This window comes from Notechis scutatus, chromosome 2 (genome assembly GCF_049901735.1).
Source record: "Notechis scutatus isolate UNSWTSFEM ecotype Mainland chromosome 2, rNotScu1.2, whole genome shotgun sequence".
In the NCBI taxonomy this organism is placed as follows: Eukaryota; Metazoa; Chordata; class Lepidosauria; order Squamata; family Elapidae; genus Notechis; species Notechis scutatus.
The window spans coordinates 233,123,672-233,141,864 of NC_142010.1; the positions used below are offsets into that span (position 1 = coordinate 233,123,672).

The 18,193-nt window shown below is 37.7% G+C and overlaps 1 protein-coding gene across 2 annotated transcripts in view; it reads right to left on the reverse strand.

Moving 5' to 3' along the window:
- The window catches only part of MRPS27 (mitochondrial ribosomal protein S27), a 46,223-nt gene that overhangs the window by 25,159 nt on the left and 2,871 nt on the right, over positions 1–18,193 (reverse strand). Inside the window, exons 2-4 of one of the 2 annotated variants that reach the window (XM_026670645.2) lie at positions 17,076–17,153; positions 13,470–13,540; positions 11,729–11,787 (exon numbers count right to left, since the gene is read on the reverse strand). In XM_026670645.2, coding sequence (XP_026526430.1) covers positions 11,729–11,787; positions 13,470–13,540; positions 17,076–17,153 — 208 coding nt within the window. Of the gene's footprint in view, positions 1–11,728; positions 11,788–13,469; positions 13,585–17,075; positions 17,154–18,193 lie in introns of both variants that reach the window. The other variant, XM_087958257.1, reaches the window with a different exon arrangement.

Here is an 18,193-nt window from a genome sequence, read left to right on the forward strand (position 1 = left end):
TTCAGCAGGGAATACAATTAAATGACATTCATCACACATATTATAGTGCAACTTTTGAGGTTCATATATGATGAGATATAAAAACTTCAGATAACTATATTTATAAAGCTCCCTACTCTTATGGAAGAGAAGAGAACCTTGGAAAGGTAGTGTATCTCAAGCAAGGCAAAAAGTATACAGTACAAATAGTCCTTGACTTACTAATCATTCATTTAAAGACCGTTCAAAGTTACAACCACACTCAAAAAAGCGACTTATGACTGGTCTTTGCACTTACAACTATCAGAGCATCCCCTTCAAAAGTTGGGCACTAGGCAACCAACATGTATTTATAGCAGCTGCAGTATCCTGATGCCATGTGATTGCCATATTTGACTTTCCCTGTTGGCTTCTGACAAGCAAGGTCAATGGGAGAAGCCACGGAACAACATGATTCACTTCATAACTGCAACAATTTGCTTAACAACTTGGCCCAAAAGATCACAAAATTGGGCACCACTGGCTAAACAACAGAAACTCTGATCCCAATTATGATTGTAATTAGAGGACTACCTGTAACTGAATTTCAGACACCCGTTATTTGCTTAGAACTATCCAAGGTACTGAAGCCCATTCCTGTGTAATAATTCCTGAGCATTATTAGGGGAAGATATTCCAACAAATTCACTGTTATCAAAATGGAAAGAACATTTATTCATTTATATCCCACTTGTTCTATTTTTTATAAATAATTGAAGGTAGTGAACATATATTAAAATCCTTCCTCCTATTTTCACTCTGCTGGCTTTCATGCCTAAAATGGGATTGTAACTCACAGTCTCCTGGTTTCTAGCCTAATGTCTTAATCACTAGATCAATCTGGCTCTTTGAATGAGACTGAATAAATGACTAAAATAGGCATACAGTAATCACTTGCCGCTGCTAACTCTTTAGATGCTGAGAAAGGAAGATTGCAATACGAAAACATGAAGTCCCCCCCCCCCAGTCTCTGAAGCACTGAAATGCATCTGTTGTGAAAAGATTTGCTAGTGATATCACTGTTGCCCAGGGGACGTCCAGTTCAGGTCTCCCATGAAGTTGCCCACTGAAGTGGTACCCATTAATCTATTCAGTTGTTCCCTTTTGAACTTCTGGGTTGGCAGAAACTGGAGCGTGTGACAGGAGCAAACCCTGCCCCACAGCAGCAATGGGTCTGAAACACGGGCCTGCCGATCTGCAGTCCTGTGTGCTAACCTCGTGAGCCACTGTGGTTCAAGAAGTACAATTACGTCACTTCTCTCCACCGACGGCTGTAAACCATACGCATGCCAGAGGATCCTTGAAGCATTTTCCAACTGATACAATAGATAGCATTCCCAGAATTCCTACTGCTTTTTTCCACTGGTAGGAATACTTGGAAAAAGCAAAACTGCAACTCCCTTTGGGCTTTGGAAGGAACTACCTAAGGAACTTTCAGGAAGAACCCATTTCAATTTCATCTTCTCCAAGCATGACTTTTAATGGAAATGTTCCCAGAAAGAATGCCATCAGCTATTTAGCTATATTTTCATTAGATTCTTTATTGGGAAGGAGAAAAGGATGCTCCACCCCCAGATGGCTATGCACAATGTGACTAGAAGGAGAAGAAAGTGTAAGGGACAACAACTGAAGTGAAAGAAGACAAGAAAGGCACCCGACAGCACTGATGAAGAGAGACAGTATGATAACCGACAATGAGGAACAAAGTTGTGTAAAGTGGAAGCAAGGGGAGACAAGAAAGATCTTATTCTTTTTTACGTTCAATTACTTATGATACTAACATAGAGAAGTTTTCTTCAATCCATAAACATTCATTAGACTTAATTTCCCACAATTCTTAGCAATAGGTTTACTGAGTGAGGAGTTTTGAAAATTAGATCACACAATTGAAGACTGTCCCGGTTGGGGAATGTGATACAGAGGATGATCAAAGAGGAGAAAAATGATAGTCATTTCCTATTATTTAATTTAGGAAAAAGATGTCGATATACTACCAGTTGAGTGATCCAAAGAAAATAATTATCTAGATCAACCATGTTAAGATGGTGCAATCTTAATGGAAGGTGAAAGCTACGAAACTTACTATTGATCATTCAGCAATTTTAAATCTAAGCAATAAGTAACCTGAAATTAAGTACTAAAGCAACTTGGGTTTTTTTTTTTTTAAATGTTTGGTTACCAATTCTTAAACGAAATACTTTATGAAATCAGGGATCAATATAGCCATTTACCTGACCCAAAAGTGTTATTTTCAGAAGTAAATTCAACTAATATTAGCAGATTTAATTACGGAGAAATGATTTCTTCAGTATTACAACAAAATTATGTTTCTATTGCATGCATCTCAAAAGTTTTGTTCAGTGCCACCATGTGGTCATTTTTTGTACTGATATGCTCAAATTACAACTGTTCATGTAGCATCAATTTCAACATTATGTACAGGAATACATGTGTTCTCCTTCTGATTTTACTATTTTCTTTCCATTCCTAGATGTTGCATGAATTAACTGAAATTAAAGAAGGAGAGACTTTTTTAAAAAAAAAATCTAATGACATATTACAGATTGAGAACATACATGTGCTGTGTTCATGTTCTGGTCTGGTCGAATCCAGAAAATATATGAGTGAGATATATCCAAGGTGAAATATAAATCAGTAGAATCACTCCAATTTATGCTCACTATGAGTCTTTGAATGCTCATGCATATGTGAAGCATTTGGAGAAGTGATTTTTCAAAGCAGCTAGTGCAAACAAAATGCTCTTGTTTGAAGCACTCAAGCAGCTATGTCAGAAAGCCATACGTGACTTTTGGGAAGGCTTTCCCAGCCTCCACATGGGTTTCAATGCACAACTGTTTTGCTAGCATTCTCGACAGCATTGCTGTCTGTGCGCACACACAGTCTAGGCAATGGTTGAAGCAGCTGTGCTGATCCTTCCATGGATGCAGATTGTTACAGCTGTCTCCATGCTGTGAGGAGGGGCACTTTGTTAATGTACTAAATGCATGGCTTTCTGTACTTTTCCATAGTCCTGGTTAATTTCATTTACTTTCATAAAAAGCATTTTTGTTTGTTTCAGAGTGTAAAATGATTTGAGCAGAAACAAGGAAACAAAAATCTATTTCAAACAACTAAAAATAAGCCGGCCTCTTGGAACAATTCAGATTTGCCTCCCTTTCCAAAGGCAATTCAAAGCGGCACATTAAAATGCTACAATTCTTTCTTCCATGCATATTTTTAGGTACAAAGCTTAATGATCAAATAGAATCTAGGCGGGCTTAACTCGGAGGATTTGGAAGGATGTCACCAAGAAATCTTCTTTGTCTGCCACTGCAAGCTCTAAGCGGTAGGAGAAAGCCTAGAGGCACTTACTGATCATGCATCTCCATCAAAGAAAACTGCATCACAAAGCTGGTTGCTCCTTGATGGTTCCTTTTTTTAATCCTGCATAACTAAAGGAAGCTTTCCTTTTGTCACTTAGCCTATGTCAACCCTGCATCCCATTTGTATGGCGTGCATGTACGTGCCTATACTTCTTTTCAAACCTTTGTCTCTGCAACCCATGAGCTCTTACAAAAACTCCCTACACTTGTTAACCTGGGTAACTAAACTCTACAAAATATGAAAAGGAAACATATTCTGGATTTATTTAAAAATAATCCAGTTATATTTAGGCAAATAAGCCCCACATATAACGTATCTTTTTTTTAAAGGCATGTTAGTGAGATGCTTCAAACAGAGAGAAATAGAAAGTGTTTCCCTCCAGCAATCAGCTATGAAATCAGAGGCAGGAAAGAGGAAACAAGGAATCCCAAACATTGTGTGTGTTCTTTTTAAAGGGCAAATAAAAAAGCAACTTTTTCTCCTTCCCCTGCCTCATCATGATAGTCATCATGATATATTTCTTTCGATTCCAAATTTTTTAAAAAATATCAAAACATAAAATACAAAGAAAATGAAAATAGTGGGAAATTTCTTGAAGATGAAATGCTTTACAAAAGTAAAGTGGGAAGTATTTAGGTTTAAACAAATCTATTGATAGTTAAAAAAAAAAGTGAATGAAGATTTCCACTATTGATGCCATTTAATCGAAATTGACTGGATTTGAGGAAAAAAAGCCCTGTAATAACCTAGTATTAAAATGTGCACTATAATAGACCAAGAAAAGCACTAGAGAACAGTGGGGTGATCTGTTGCTATAACAACCTTGCAAGAGATATTCCCAGCATGACCACAGTACAGTAACTTTAAAGCAACATTCCAGCAAGACAATTTTATTATTATTATTATAACAAGCTTTTTTTCCTCTTCTCTTTACAACTCAATAGAAATTTGGAAAGAATTTTTGTAAAATGAGATTATTGGAGATATTGTCTGTCTGTCCATCAGCAGGATAGCTCTCAGAAAACTGAACAAATTTTCTACTGTATGGTGGGAGAAAACAACAAAGAGTGAGGTAGAAAATGAGCTGGATCACTCTGGGCAGGTGGAGACAAACATTATAGAAAAAAATCCCAACACATCCCAATGGGACAACTAGCGGAGTCGGGTCTTGGAACGCTGCCAGCTGCTCCATTCTAAGCCCTCCCCCAACTTCCTCTTGGCCCCCATGGTCCAGAGCCGAGCATGCGTATGAGTCCCATGCTTTCTAGGGCACAAATACACAAACACAAATACAGATGCAACACAAGTGGAAACAAGAAGCACACTTAGACACAGACCAAGGATGGAAAAAATTATAGATGCCTTCTAGGGCCATTGCTAGTAAAGAGGTTGGAAAAATTCCATAAGCCACAGAATGCAACCTGTTGCTGTCACATTGCAACCAAATTATTCAGGATATTTAAATGCCTACTTGTTAATATATAGTATATGAAATCGTAACATTAATAACACAATATCAACAATTTCACAAGCCATGACAGAAATTTGTATTACTGGTGAAGCTATAAGAATGTTTTAGTTAATATCTATAAGCCTTAAAAGCAATCAAGATGGTTATGGCAGGGGTACCCAACCCGTCAGCCATGGCCCACTATCAGGCTATAGTCTATTCAGAATTGGGCCACGTGAATGGTTGGCCAGAGCGCACGTGTGCACAGCTCAATTTCCACAAGTGGCAGGCCAGTGGCCATTCAGGCACATGCACGCCAGCCTGCTGCTTGTGCAAGGGCTGCATGCATTTGTGTGGTAGCCCGCCACTTGTGCAAGGACTGTGGGCGGGCATTGGCCCCTTGCTCGCACTCAGTTCCCCTCCCCACCAAGCTGGTCCACCAAGCTACAAAGGTAGGGGAGTGTTGGGTTATGGTTTACCAGCCAGTATATGGAGCCATACTTATCTTAACCAGTTCTTCGCTATGATAAACATTTTGTGTTGCTGCCCTTAAATATGAATAAGCACTTCTGCTCATAACCAAAACAAATTTAATCCTTACATCAACCTACAGAATCAAAGATTCACATTGCAAACATGTTATGAGGCATTAACCAGCACGTCACAAATATTTAGAGGCCTTTGAAAATTGGATAATTGGATAGTTTATGTAAAAGTGCAAGAATAAGTGAATGAGAAATCTTGAAACATGTTCTTAATATTTATACAAAGTATATACGCATATGGAATTATTTCCATCAATTCTAAATCTTAGTATTTTTTTAAAAAAATATTAAAGTTACATTTTTAACCCACTTTGATATTTAATATCACAACCATCAAAAGATACTGAGATCAAATGCTCTATTTCTACATGTGTAAGAACTATATGTTTAATCACTTACTTCTTTGTACTCTACCATTTAAGATTAGAACACATTCAGATTTATGGAAACCCTTATGAAATGCTTCAATGTGCTGGGTTGTTGGCTCATTCTATCCCTTTTATTATTTACAGTGTTGAATTTGGCTGCATCAGCCATGGGTGTTTTTTTGGGGGGTGGGGAGGGGACTTTCTACACCACCTAGAAAATTTTAAGTTTTTCATAAATAAAAACAACTCTTTGGCACTGCATATAGGAGACATTGCCATTGCCATTAATCCAAAATATACCCAAGGTTTAAACCACATTAGTGCAATTTTTCCCATCTTCCCTCCTTCATTAATGTGAGGCAAGACAGCTGCTGCTGCACTCCTCACGTTTAACCATTTGATCTCCCAATTCTTCACTATGACAACCATATTCTCTAATGTATGCCTGCCCCCAGCATAGCACCAAATGTAAAATGTCAGAAATATAATGGAGGGGATGAAATGTCAAGAAAACTAAAGGGCAGCCTTGGATTAAAAACACATATTGGTGACAATTCATGGCATCCTCTTTTACATTTCAAACACAGATTAAGAACACATGGACCAGGCTTGTGATGTTTCATTTCCCACACAGGGGGGGGGGGGGACAAGGGAGGGGGGGAAAGAACAGCCCTCTCTTGGAAACACAGCATGAATACATTATCTAAATCACCCTCTCTGATTAATGATGCACCCAAGATGGCTACCATCCAGCTGTGCTGCAACTCAGTACCATAGTCACATTGCCCACATTTCATGAATATGTAATTAATTTTAAAAGCCTTACTGTACTAAGCCATGTTTTTCTGCTTAGATTGTACCCAAGAGATGCAGTGACTCTAACTATAAATTGTGGTACAATTAACCCCATCTGCCTTCTTTGGTTATTAAAGCCACTGACATTTTTTTTTTCCTGTGGCTTAAGATGAAACACCACAGAGTGGTCCACTTTCACAATACAAAGAAAGAAAGCAGTCAGCCTACAAAAAAAAAAAAAAGAATAGTGAATGAAAAAGAGTACAGTAAAAGAATACCTTTCTGAGCACAAGGAGGAAGACAAAAAAGTTGCATTATTTCTTTATACTACAGCGAGCAGTTATCTAGATGGACAAAAACATACCAATTTTAGAACAGAATAGATTAGAAAGGAGCTTGGTTGAATGAAGTTATCCCTGAACGTGAGTCATGGGCCTTGGCAGCAAGAGTGGCAAGCATTTTGTTTGCCTTCACTGAGGTCCAAATACATTTTTTAAATTAAAAGAGCCAAGATTAACTTAGGCTCAGGAAGGGAATATCGCATATAGCAGAGGTCTCCAAACTTGGCAACTTAAAGACTTGTGGATTTCAACTCCCAGAATTCTAAGAGTTGAAGTCCACAAGTCTTAAAGTTGCCAAGTTTGGGGACTTCTGGCATATAGCCTAACAAAACCAGCACATGCCCTTCCAGAATCTTCAGATCAATTTGTTAAGTTGGGGGCTCTTAAGGGTAAGGATGGGGATTGTTTCTTAGAAACTTCCTGTTCCCATTCCCACTCTAAGCCTCCCCCCCCCCCGCAAATATCCATGAGCACCATGCTTTCAGGTGATATGACAGAGTGACCAGATGGCTTTGCATGGCCCCATCCCAGAATGCAATCCTTGGCCTTCCAAATGCTACTCAGTCCTGCAGAATGCCTGATAGAATCTGACTATGAGGTAGCCTTCATTACTATTTACATTTTTCAGTTTTTTTTTTTTGGGGGGCGGGAGGGGAATAAGAAAAGAATCCTAGGAGCTTAGAAGTCAAAGAAACATCCATATTTCAGCTGCCAACGTTTTGTTGAAGAACAGCAGGCCACAGTTCAATTCCATCATCCCCTATGAAAAATCAAAGTCACAATCCCCATTCAGTATATCAGCCACCAACACTGTTCCCATTTATGGGCATTGCAACACAAATAGGTTTTTTTAAAAAATCATCTTTCTTACACTTCACAATCATTTTTACGAACAGTCATAGATGTAGAAGTGAAAAACTGAGTTTCATAAATGTAATGCATTGTACAAATTGCCTTGTTTCCCTGAAAATAAGACCTAACCCAAAAATAAGCCCTAGCTTGAATTTACATGTACACCCAATATAATCCCTGCCCCCAAAATAAGCCCTAATTAAGACCCTGCCTACTCCATTGCATGCGTACCAGTAACTATCAAGCTAGGGAGGGAATGGTGGGTGGAGCTGCTCCACGTGCCCTGCACCCGCTTACCTTAGGTCAGTTGCAGCCAGGCCTCCCATGCCCTGACACCTGCCTCGCCTTTTCAGCCCACTTCTTCTGCGAGCTGTTTGCTGCTGCTTGCTCGCATCACCCCCAGCCTCTGTTTCGCCATCAGAGACTTTTAGGAAAGACCTCTGCAGCTGAGAAACAAGCTCCGGATTGACACACATGGTGCCCCCCCAGCCTCCGTTTCACAGTCACAGGTCTTTGGAAAGAGCTTCTTTCTTGGCTGCAAAGACCTTTCCTGAAGGCCTCTGATAGCAAAATGGAGGCCGGGGGGCACTGCACGCAAGCAGCAACAAGCAGTTGCAGAAGTGGGCCAGCAGCGAGCACATGGGGTTGGTGCTGCAGCGGCGAGGTGAGGCAGTGGAAAAGACATCCCGGAAAATGAGACCTAATGCCTTTTGGGAGGCCAAAAAAAAAAAAGGACTGGGTCTTATTTTGCGGGAAACAGGATATTTACTCTTCTAAGCAGGCACATTATCAAAACACTGGATGTAATGGACAATAAGATATCCTTTGGGGATTGCCTTGTAAACTCTTATCCATACAAGACCACGTCTTGCCACAACCATTTCATTTATCTGGTGCTTCTCAACACTGGCATCTCTAAGTTGTGTGGACTAAACTGATATGAGTTTGGGCCCATCAGAACCATCCTATACCTCCTGTCACTTCACATGTAATAATGCAGGAGAGTAATTACAAAATCCTAAATTTCCTCATGACATTGCAGGCCTCACAAAGGAGAAAAAAATAAGAAAACATTTGACTTTTTTTAAAAAAACATATGCACAGATCACTTGTATATTATTTTGGTGTCTGCATATATTAAAATCAGAGACATCTCCCAATACATGTTGCAGGCAGATCGCCAGAACTGTTTACCATAGCACGTTGGCTGCCATCTGTAATTTTCAGCTCCTGCTGACCTTTCTATAATTTCTAAACTCCATTTACCAGCTGTTACTACATAGGCAAGCTAGCTAATAACAAAGCAATAATTAAAAGTTTCTGATGCCGAGAAGATATGCAAATGGCAGGGGTCTCTGAGGACTTTAGTGTTGAATAGCTGATTATTCAGTCACTGTTGCACGTCATAATCTTTTCCTAGAGTTAAACCTCTTGTTTTTATAGAAACCGAGTTTGTAAAGAGCCATGATATTTGAGAATGGAAAAAAAGAGTACTGGAAATATATCACAGGGTTTATTTGGTTTTTTAAAAATTAATTATTATTTTTTTAAAAAACAAACAAGCAAGAAAAAGAAGAAAAGCAAAAACAAAAAAAGGGTGGGTTGTTATAGAAATGTAGTATTTGTGGTAAAGGGAAATACTAGCCTCCTCGGGAGTAAACCCCAGTGTTCTACACTGTAAGTGCCTGCAAACTCAGTGCTTACTAAGCACAAAGCCTGTTCTGAAGAAAAGGTCAATGTAGGGGCTGGAAAGAAGGTGAAGGGAGATGACAGAGACAGAGGATGGCAAAGAGGAGCCTATGGAGGAAGTGTCTGCTGGAATTATCCTTATCAGGCCTGAATAAACATACCCCCCACCCACACACACACACCCTTTTATGATGCTGGCTGTGATTCAGCTCACTTTCTAGGCACACAATAGAGCTGGTTCCCTCATGTTGGACAACTTTACTTAGAGGAAGGAGCCAGAGACTTCCCAAGTAAGGAATCGCCTATGTGCTATATGCAGCAAGAGGACAACACACTGGAAATTGCAGCTTTTCAGACTCATTTATTTCCTATTTACTTTGCTCGTGGGAAACCAACAAGGAAAGTTGCAAATGGTGATTATGTGATGCAGTTTGCTGCAATAAGCACAAGCATAAGCTGGGTATCCAATTGCCCAGATTGTGATTACTTAACCATGGGGACACTGAAATGGCCAAAACTTTGAGGACAGGTAGTAAGTTCCTTTTTCAGCACCACAATAACTTTGAACAAGAGCTGAAGAATGGACATAAGTTGACGACTACTTGTATTCATATTCAAAAACTGCTGGAAATACAATGACCATTTTGGATCCTTTTGGGAGACTTGGTGGCAATGGCTCAACAATTCTTGAAGATGATTTCATTTATAGTTAAACTAATATTAACATTTCCTTTTGCCAATACTTAAGGATTACAAAGCTTTATATTCCTGTCAAGTATACAGAGTAGGTTTTGCATATGATAGTAGCTGCTGGATTCTCATGCTTCATACTGAAAATTGCATATAATTCCTTCTTTAGAAGTACTACAGACTTAGATATGGGATAGACATCAATCTATTTTTTAAAATATACTATTGTTAAACAAGGCTGACACTGAATTAAATGTAATCTGAGAACATTTCTGGACTATAATTCTATACTTGAACTTGCACAACACCTAAGTTGGGATCTCTTAAAATGTCAAATTTAGTCTAATTTGTTGTAATAAAGACAGGCTTTCTCTGATGAAATTGTCTTAATTGTTCATTCCAATTGATAATTCTTATTGGCTGATTTTGTTAATTACTGATTGATTTATTCTCATAATTTTAAATTGCCAAATTGATATATATTCATTTTATATATGTATATATACAAGCATGTGTTTGAACATTGTTATTCATTTTTATGAATCTCTTCTGTTTTCGCTCCCTTATTTCTTGATTTCTTTTTTCTTGGTTGCACTTTTAAAATCTCTAAAAAAACAGAAAGGGGGAGAAAGAATGTAGGGATGCTGAGAGCTGTTTGAGATTGGAGCAGTTTATAAGCCCTGAAAAATATCTAAAATTATCCATGGATAAGAGTATATTTGAACCTGGGTCTCCCAAGATTTAGTCCAATACTTTAAACACATTTAACACATCACATTGCCTCTCTTGAAATTTGTCACATTTACGCTCAATTTTGTCATATCAAACTGAAATATCAGTGATTCCACATTTGACAAATATGCCACATGTATACTTAGCAATAAATCAGCCCCAAAGTTGAGGCCCCAAACACTTGAAGGAATATGACACGCCAAATAGACTGTTACATAGTAACAGTTAATATATTTCAGCTGGCTGGGAGGCAGCCCAAACTTTTCTTTTCTTTTTTTTTACATTTTCCAGAGAGTGGTGAGAGGAATCTCTAGCAATATGATCATAAGCCTTGAGACCCAGCATTACTCTGGGGCACGAATAGTTGGCTTCCTCTACAGTCATCGCTGTTTAAATGCCACCTAGGCTCAGTGTTGCTTCGGAGCAGAGGACCCCAACCTCCAGTCCATGGCCCGGTATTGGGTGTGGCCTGTTAGGAATTGAGCTGTGGGAAAGGCAGGCAAGCGTGCAAAGCTGCATTTGCACAAGGGGCACGTGTGTGAAACCACCTCCTCTCTCCAACCACTGCTCCCCAAAGCTGGAAAAGGACCGCTGCTTTAGAGAATACCACTGACATTCTCTCGTTCTGAAATCACCGCAGTGAGAAGATTATTTCCATGATCACAATTATAGCAGCAAAATTATACTTCCTAACAGGCAACTAATGACTGTATTATGGGTCTCTAGACATCAATGCTATCCAGAATAATGACCAGAAGTTGATTCTCAAGCAATGTGTGATTTAACTAATTGAAGCCAAGAGCTGAGAACAAAGTGTGCAATGAAAATATATGATTTTGTTATAAAACTAAAAGAGCGGCTTACTTGTATAGATAATATTCAGTTTGATCCACATGCTCACGTGAAGAAATGGTATCTATAAACTAAGGGAAAAATAGTTTAGAGATGATCTTCCAGATAAATCATCGACAGTCTCTCAGATATGGCTGAACATTGCATGGTCAGATATAACTGCAATATAGAAAAAAAATCACTTTAAAGTGGCATATGGATAAAATTATCACTATAGCACTTTCACTTAATTTGCAATTATTACCTTTACCCGAAAGAAGATTAAAAACCAGACTAAAGATTACTTTTTGTATTTAATCTTCCTTTTTATGAGGAAGTAGTCTTGAAATAAGGAACATGTTCCTTTTAAGTATATATGATGATAATTATTAATATCATTAGACTTATAATTACTATATATAGCAGCATAGTACCAATATGACAGTATTATTAGGAACAAAGTCAGGAGCCTCCAGAAATTGGGGATTTAGGATTTAAAGGCAAAGACTAAATGGAACAAATTGGTACACAATAAAATAATATTGTACCAGTTTTCTAACATTTTGTTCTATTTCCTCTCACGGGTGGTTTTCTTAAGTTTTTTGTCCTCAGCAATCAGTAATCAATCTGCTACCATTGAAGATAACCAGATTTTATTATACTGTTCATAAAAATGCCTTCACTTGGAAAGAAAAAAAATGTTTTTACTTTTGCAGGATCCAATCTGGATCAGTCTCTGGAACCAGAGGTTTAGTCTTCCAAGCTTTTGGATTCATGCTAGAAACCATCCTAGCAGAGTGGTGACTGATCCAGATTGCACTCTGCAACATTATCCTGGGACACATATATTCACCTTCATTCGTTTTTACTTTTACTGGTACCTTCTGGTATGTAGCTTGGTACTTTTAGACTGTAGGAGGGAGAAAAGGCAGAGCTGTGGGGGAGGGGAACTAAGAGAATCATCAGCCTAGAGCCATTATGGTCCCCAAAACTAAGTCCATCCTTCATGAATTCTGTTGAGCCTTATTAGGCAGCAATTTTGTATAAAATGTTTGTTGACTAGGTTTTCGTATATAAACTTCAGCAACAAATCTTCTGAACTGCAACTTTATATGTGGTCCTGATTTTTTGTGCCTAATATTGGCTACATAAAATGTGGCATTCAAATAATTTAATTGGAATTGGAATAAGAAGATGATAAAAGTGTGGGAAATAGGTAGCAAAATCTGAAGAGAGTCACTCAAATAACATGGTCCCATTCCATGTAGAGCTTTATGGAGGACAACTGACATCTTGAATTGTACTCAGAAGCCTATTGATAACCAGGGTGCAATTCATGTAGCAGAAATGTTATATAGGCATGTTCTGGCACACCTATAACTGTTCATACTAAACACTACACAAATATATTCTTAATTGCATGTCCCCTGTGGCCCAGAAAAACTTATTTTTCCTTTAGGAAAAAAAACAATTTAGTAATTGCTTTGATTCACATGACTCTTATACACTAGCAATGCTTTGCACAATAATTCTATTTATAGGTTTTAGGGAATGAGGAAATGGAGCTTGCCCTATATACATATCCAAGGAGCCATGAGACAATAAGTCATAACAAGTCAAAGTAGCTAACTAGTTCTCCCAAGGTTTTAAATAACTATCCCAGTATATGCAGAAAGAATTATATGCATGCAATTCAACTAAAATACTAGTTTAAAATACCAAGATGTTTATTTTATCTGGTTTATTTTTGTTGAATTGGATGTCATGTCCTTACCCGAGATAATGTTAAAGAGCTGACCGGTAGTTTTTTTTCATAGGTTCTGTCCATCAAATTGGCTAAATCGGCTGCAGGGAAAAACAGCATCTTTAGTTTTTACTCATTAGAGTTACTGGATGAAAAAACAAGAAATGAAAACGAAGTACAGTCATTCCAAACATTCCAAACATCTTCCTACATTCCTACATCTTTACAAGGCAATAAAGTGTCATCTAAGCCTCAGAATAAACACAGGCAGAACTCATGGAGGTGAGGGGGAAGGGTCACATTGTTAAATTAAAAATTTGCACGAGCCACAAAGCAACATTAGCTGTTAGATGGCTAGCAGAGCAGCAGCAGCAGCAGCAGCAGCAGCAGCATTGGAGTTGGTGAGGTAGGTGAGGCCTGGAGGTATCTGGCAGAGTATCTGTTGGGGCAATGGCGACAGTATATCCTTCTGGCAGTGCCAACGTTTAGCAGTAGTGAATTTATTGTGTTTTTTAAGAGAACAAATGGCAGTGGGCCACAAGAGGTTGCTTGGTCATTAAGCAAAGCAGTCGCTAAATAAAATTACGTCTGTGAGGTGGGTTGGGCTGAGAGAGAGTGACCACCCAGCCAGCTTTCATGGCTTAGGCAGAACTTGAACTCACAGTCTCTCGCTTGCCAATGTGGCAACAGTTAACTTCAAACATTAACATTAATTCTTGAAGCACCTATTGAAATATATGACATTGTATCTGTATTCTGATACAGTTAAACTTCCAGAAACGGTGTTGTAATATTCAAAGACAACTGAAGACAGGTCAGTTCCATTAACGTAATAATTCAAGAGATGAAGGATCAGATAACAAGCCATGTACAAAGATCAAATTTATCTGTCAACCCAATTAATATAGAAAACAGCATTTCATTTTGTATTCTTAAAAAAAAATCTAGCTAAAAAAGAAAAAGTTTTAAATCTGTGGAACTGTTCTGGAAAACTGCTTAATACTATTTAATAGTTCAACCTCTTCATGAAGTATAAAACTCGGCATGGCCTATTTCTTAAATGATGGAATGTAATATGGAAATCTCGTGAATCAACTAAAGAAAATCGTAACCAGCTCTAAATGGCATCCATTCAATAGTTAACTATTACCTCCTAAAATAATGAAATCTAAAATTGCCTATTGATTAAATTCACCTTAAAGCTGTCATAGAAGATTCCTGCTCTTACAAATTGGTGACTCAAGGGACTAGTAACAGGAGATAAAAATGTTTCACTTCCCAAAAATTGCTGGTTCAAAGCTAACTTCAGGCAGCACCAGTCAATAAAGGCTTACTATATAATAGCTGCTGGCATATTCTTCAAAATAGATCAGTGCTGTTAGTGCATTTTTAATGGAACTGCATCAGCATAAAACAGTGTGCAAGTAATTTCTGTAAGGATGCCATGAATGAAAGGGTAGGATAAAGTCTGCATAAGTGTTACAGTATTTAAGACACTTTAGAGCAGAAAATTCATTTTGCTCCTTAAACAAAGAATATCCATAAAAGTAATTTGAATTCATTAGAATTCAATATGCCATACTTTTCAATGTGTTTTGCTGAATCTTCCAAATATAAACCTTGGAAGATACAGCAGCTTTCCTGCTTCACCAGATTAAGAATATCAGGGCAGTCCTTGGTCTGAACTGGCAAGGATTACAAAGTCCAGGATCTTGGACTTAAAAGACAATGTAGTTTTCTCATTCAGCTGTTTCTCCAGAACCAGTATTCACCGTGTGCTGCATCTGATCTTTGAGCCAGCAAGATCCATTGTGTGCTAATGACCACTGACAGGCTTATCCTTCACTAAACTGTCTTATCCCTTTTTAAAGCTATGTTGGAAGTCATCATTATAACCTATATTTATTTTAATTATGTGCCACGGTAATCTTTTTCTTTGTTCTGAATTCATAATGAGAACAGCAAGGAGAGAGAAAAATAACTGTTTGGTTTGTCATCATCTATAATTGTATGAAGTGCTTCCATGTGTCTTTTTCTGGGCTAAAAATCCAAATATGATTTGTTTTCAAAAATCATTTTTGTTCTCCTTTACTATGGTTTTTTTTTAGCACATCCTACTTTTTTAATCAATGAAAAGCCCAAACACCATTTTCCTCTTCCTCCTCCTCTCAATGAACCTGCTGCGTTATACATCATAAAAGTGTTTCATGTTAACTATACATTTTAATTTGTAAAAGAGTAACAAAACCTATGTTTAAATTATTATGGCCATGAACAAAAGGTATATGAGGAAAGTTAGAAGCACCTCATATACCAAGTGTTTTCTTTCCAATACAGATATATATCAAGTTCCAAATGTAGAATCTGCAGACCAGCCCTGCTGGAACATGCCAAACCCTTCACAGTTCAGAAGTATGAAGGAGGAAAAATCCAGTAGAGCAGCCACTCTGGAAGAATATAAGCTTATTACAGAACATTGCTTTCGGGAATCTGCTTATTCTCACCCTCCATTTCCAAATGTGACCTTTTGCTTATAACGTTGCCTCTAGGGACACTTCCATTACAGAGATGGAATAAGCATATAAGTACCATGTTGAGATTGACTGGATTACAAACTGATGTGCTGATCACTTTGATGTATGAGGATAGAATAGCACATTTTTTAAAAGACAATCAGAAATTTACAACTTTTGTCTCTGGATAAGAGCGCACCTCCATAGCTTACGGGAAAGCATCCTCATCACTGGTTCTTTCCTCTTCATAGTAGTTTTTGTTGACAACTTAGTTTTCTTGTTTGATTTTTCACACATGATTTTTTTTTGTTGCAGAGAGCTAGTCCCTGCAAAGGTAGTCTGACTGACCATTGTTGTACAAATTGTAATTCTCTTTGACTGAGAAATGCTACCACTCACAAAGACACAGCGCCATCTTGCGTTCAAGTAAAAGACACTGCACAACTCTGAATGTCCTAACTTGGCTGCTTTTCCCCTAATATTTCATCCTATTTTGCTTTCAGTGTTATATTTTGGTATATTTAAGAATTTTATGCAAGTTCTGCCACAATGAATTGGTTAGCCTCTAATGACACGGCTACAGTCCTGTACACTACTGAACTGTAAACAGAAGCGACAGCAGCTCCACATTGGAGCTGTTGAGATGATGGATGATAGAAAACTGCTGCTAGCTAGAAGACACAATACTGCTGTCTATAAATGTCATCTTGGTAATGTGAAAAACAATTAACTTGTTTCCCAGTATCAGGAAGTTGTATGCTTCCTCTACCCTGAAAGAGATAGCCAAGGATATGGACCACAGATAAAAAGAGAAGCAAAAAGACATGATAACATATTCAACATATAAGGGAAAGAAGCTGCCATGAATTCCTGTGTCTCATATGGTTTTTATCACAACTAAAATATTGCTGAACGAAATGAACATTATTAAAATTTGTCACATACTGTATTGTCATCATTGCTTTCTCAAGTATTTAGCCCCACATTAAAAAAGTCAAGCAGGCACTCTTGCTTTGAGAAATCAGCATGTGGAATACTAGTAAATTTAAGTCTAGATCATAGTTCACCATTATGTTAGCTCCTGTAAACCCAAGATTAAAAAAAGACACATTCATTTCCTTACCCAGGCTGTGTTCTTCCTTTTTTCTTTGTTCCCATATTGTACTGTCCACGTATGCTGCTGAAAGAATACCTCTTTTACCTAATAAAAGAGGTCAAAGAAAGTCCTTTAGAAGATTTTCACATTGAAAAAGCATTAGTCACTTATTTTTATGCATTATATTAATTACATTAAATGCCCCAGGTAATAATTGCTATAGTAGCAATTATTGTTTTAGGAATCATTTAATTTTTACCATCCTTTGGGATTCAGATTCTATAAATTTGGAGCCCTGATAGTGTTTCTGTCGACTCTATTTATAGCTTTAAAATATCTCAACTTCACCTCAGATTATATTTATATAAAATTCAATAGATCTTACCCAATAAATGATTTATTCAGATGGTCCAATGATAACTATATAGCATTTTCCATTAAAAAAGTTAATTAAAACTTGAAAGGCTATTCTGTTCAATTAATCATACTACCACCTTTTACAATACTAGACAACATAGTATCAACAGTAGAGACCTTCAAATTTCTAGGTTCTATTATATCACATGACCTAAAATGGACACCTAACATCAAAAACGTCATCAAAAAAGCACAACAAAGAATGTTCTTTCTGCGCCAACTCAGAAAGCTCAAACTGCCCAAGAAGCTGCTGATATAGTTCTATAGAGGAATTATTGAGTCTATCATCTGCACCTCTATAACTGTCTGGTTTGGTTCTGCAACCCAACAGGCTTCAGAGGACAATTAGGACTGCAGAGTTAAACAATTACTACCAACCTGCCTTCAATCAAGGACCTGTATACTTTACGAGTCAAAAAGAGGGCTGTGAAAATATTTACATACTCCTCACATCACGGACATAAAACTGTTTCAACTCCTTCCCTCAAAACGACGCTATAGAGCACTGCACACCAGAACAACTAGACACAATAATAGTTTTTTCCCAAATGCCATCATTCTGCTAAACAAATAATTCCCACAACACTGTCCAACTATTTACAAAGTCTGCACTACTATTACTATTAACCTTCTCATCACTCCTTATGACCCCATCCCCTCCCACTTGTGACTGTATGACTGTAACTTTGTTGCTTGTATTCTTACAATCTATATTGTTTCCTAGTATG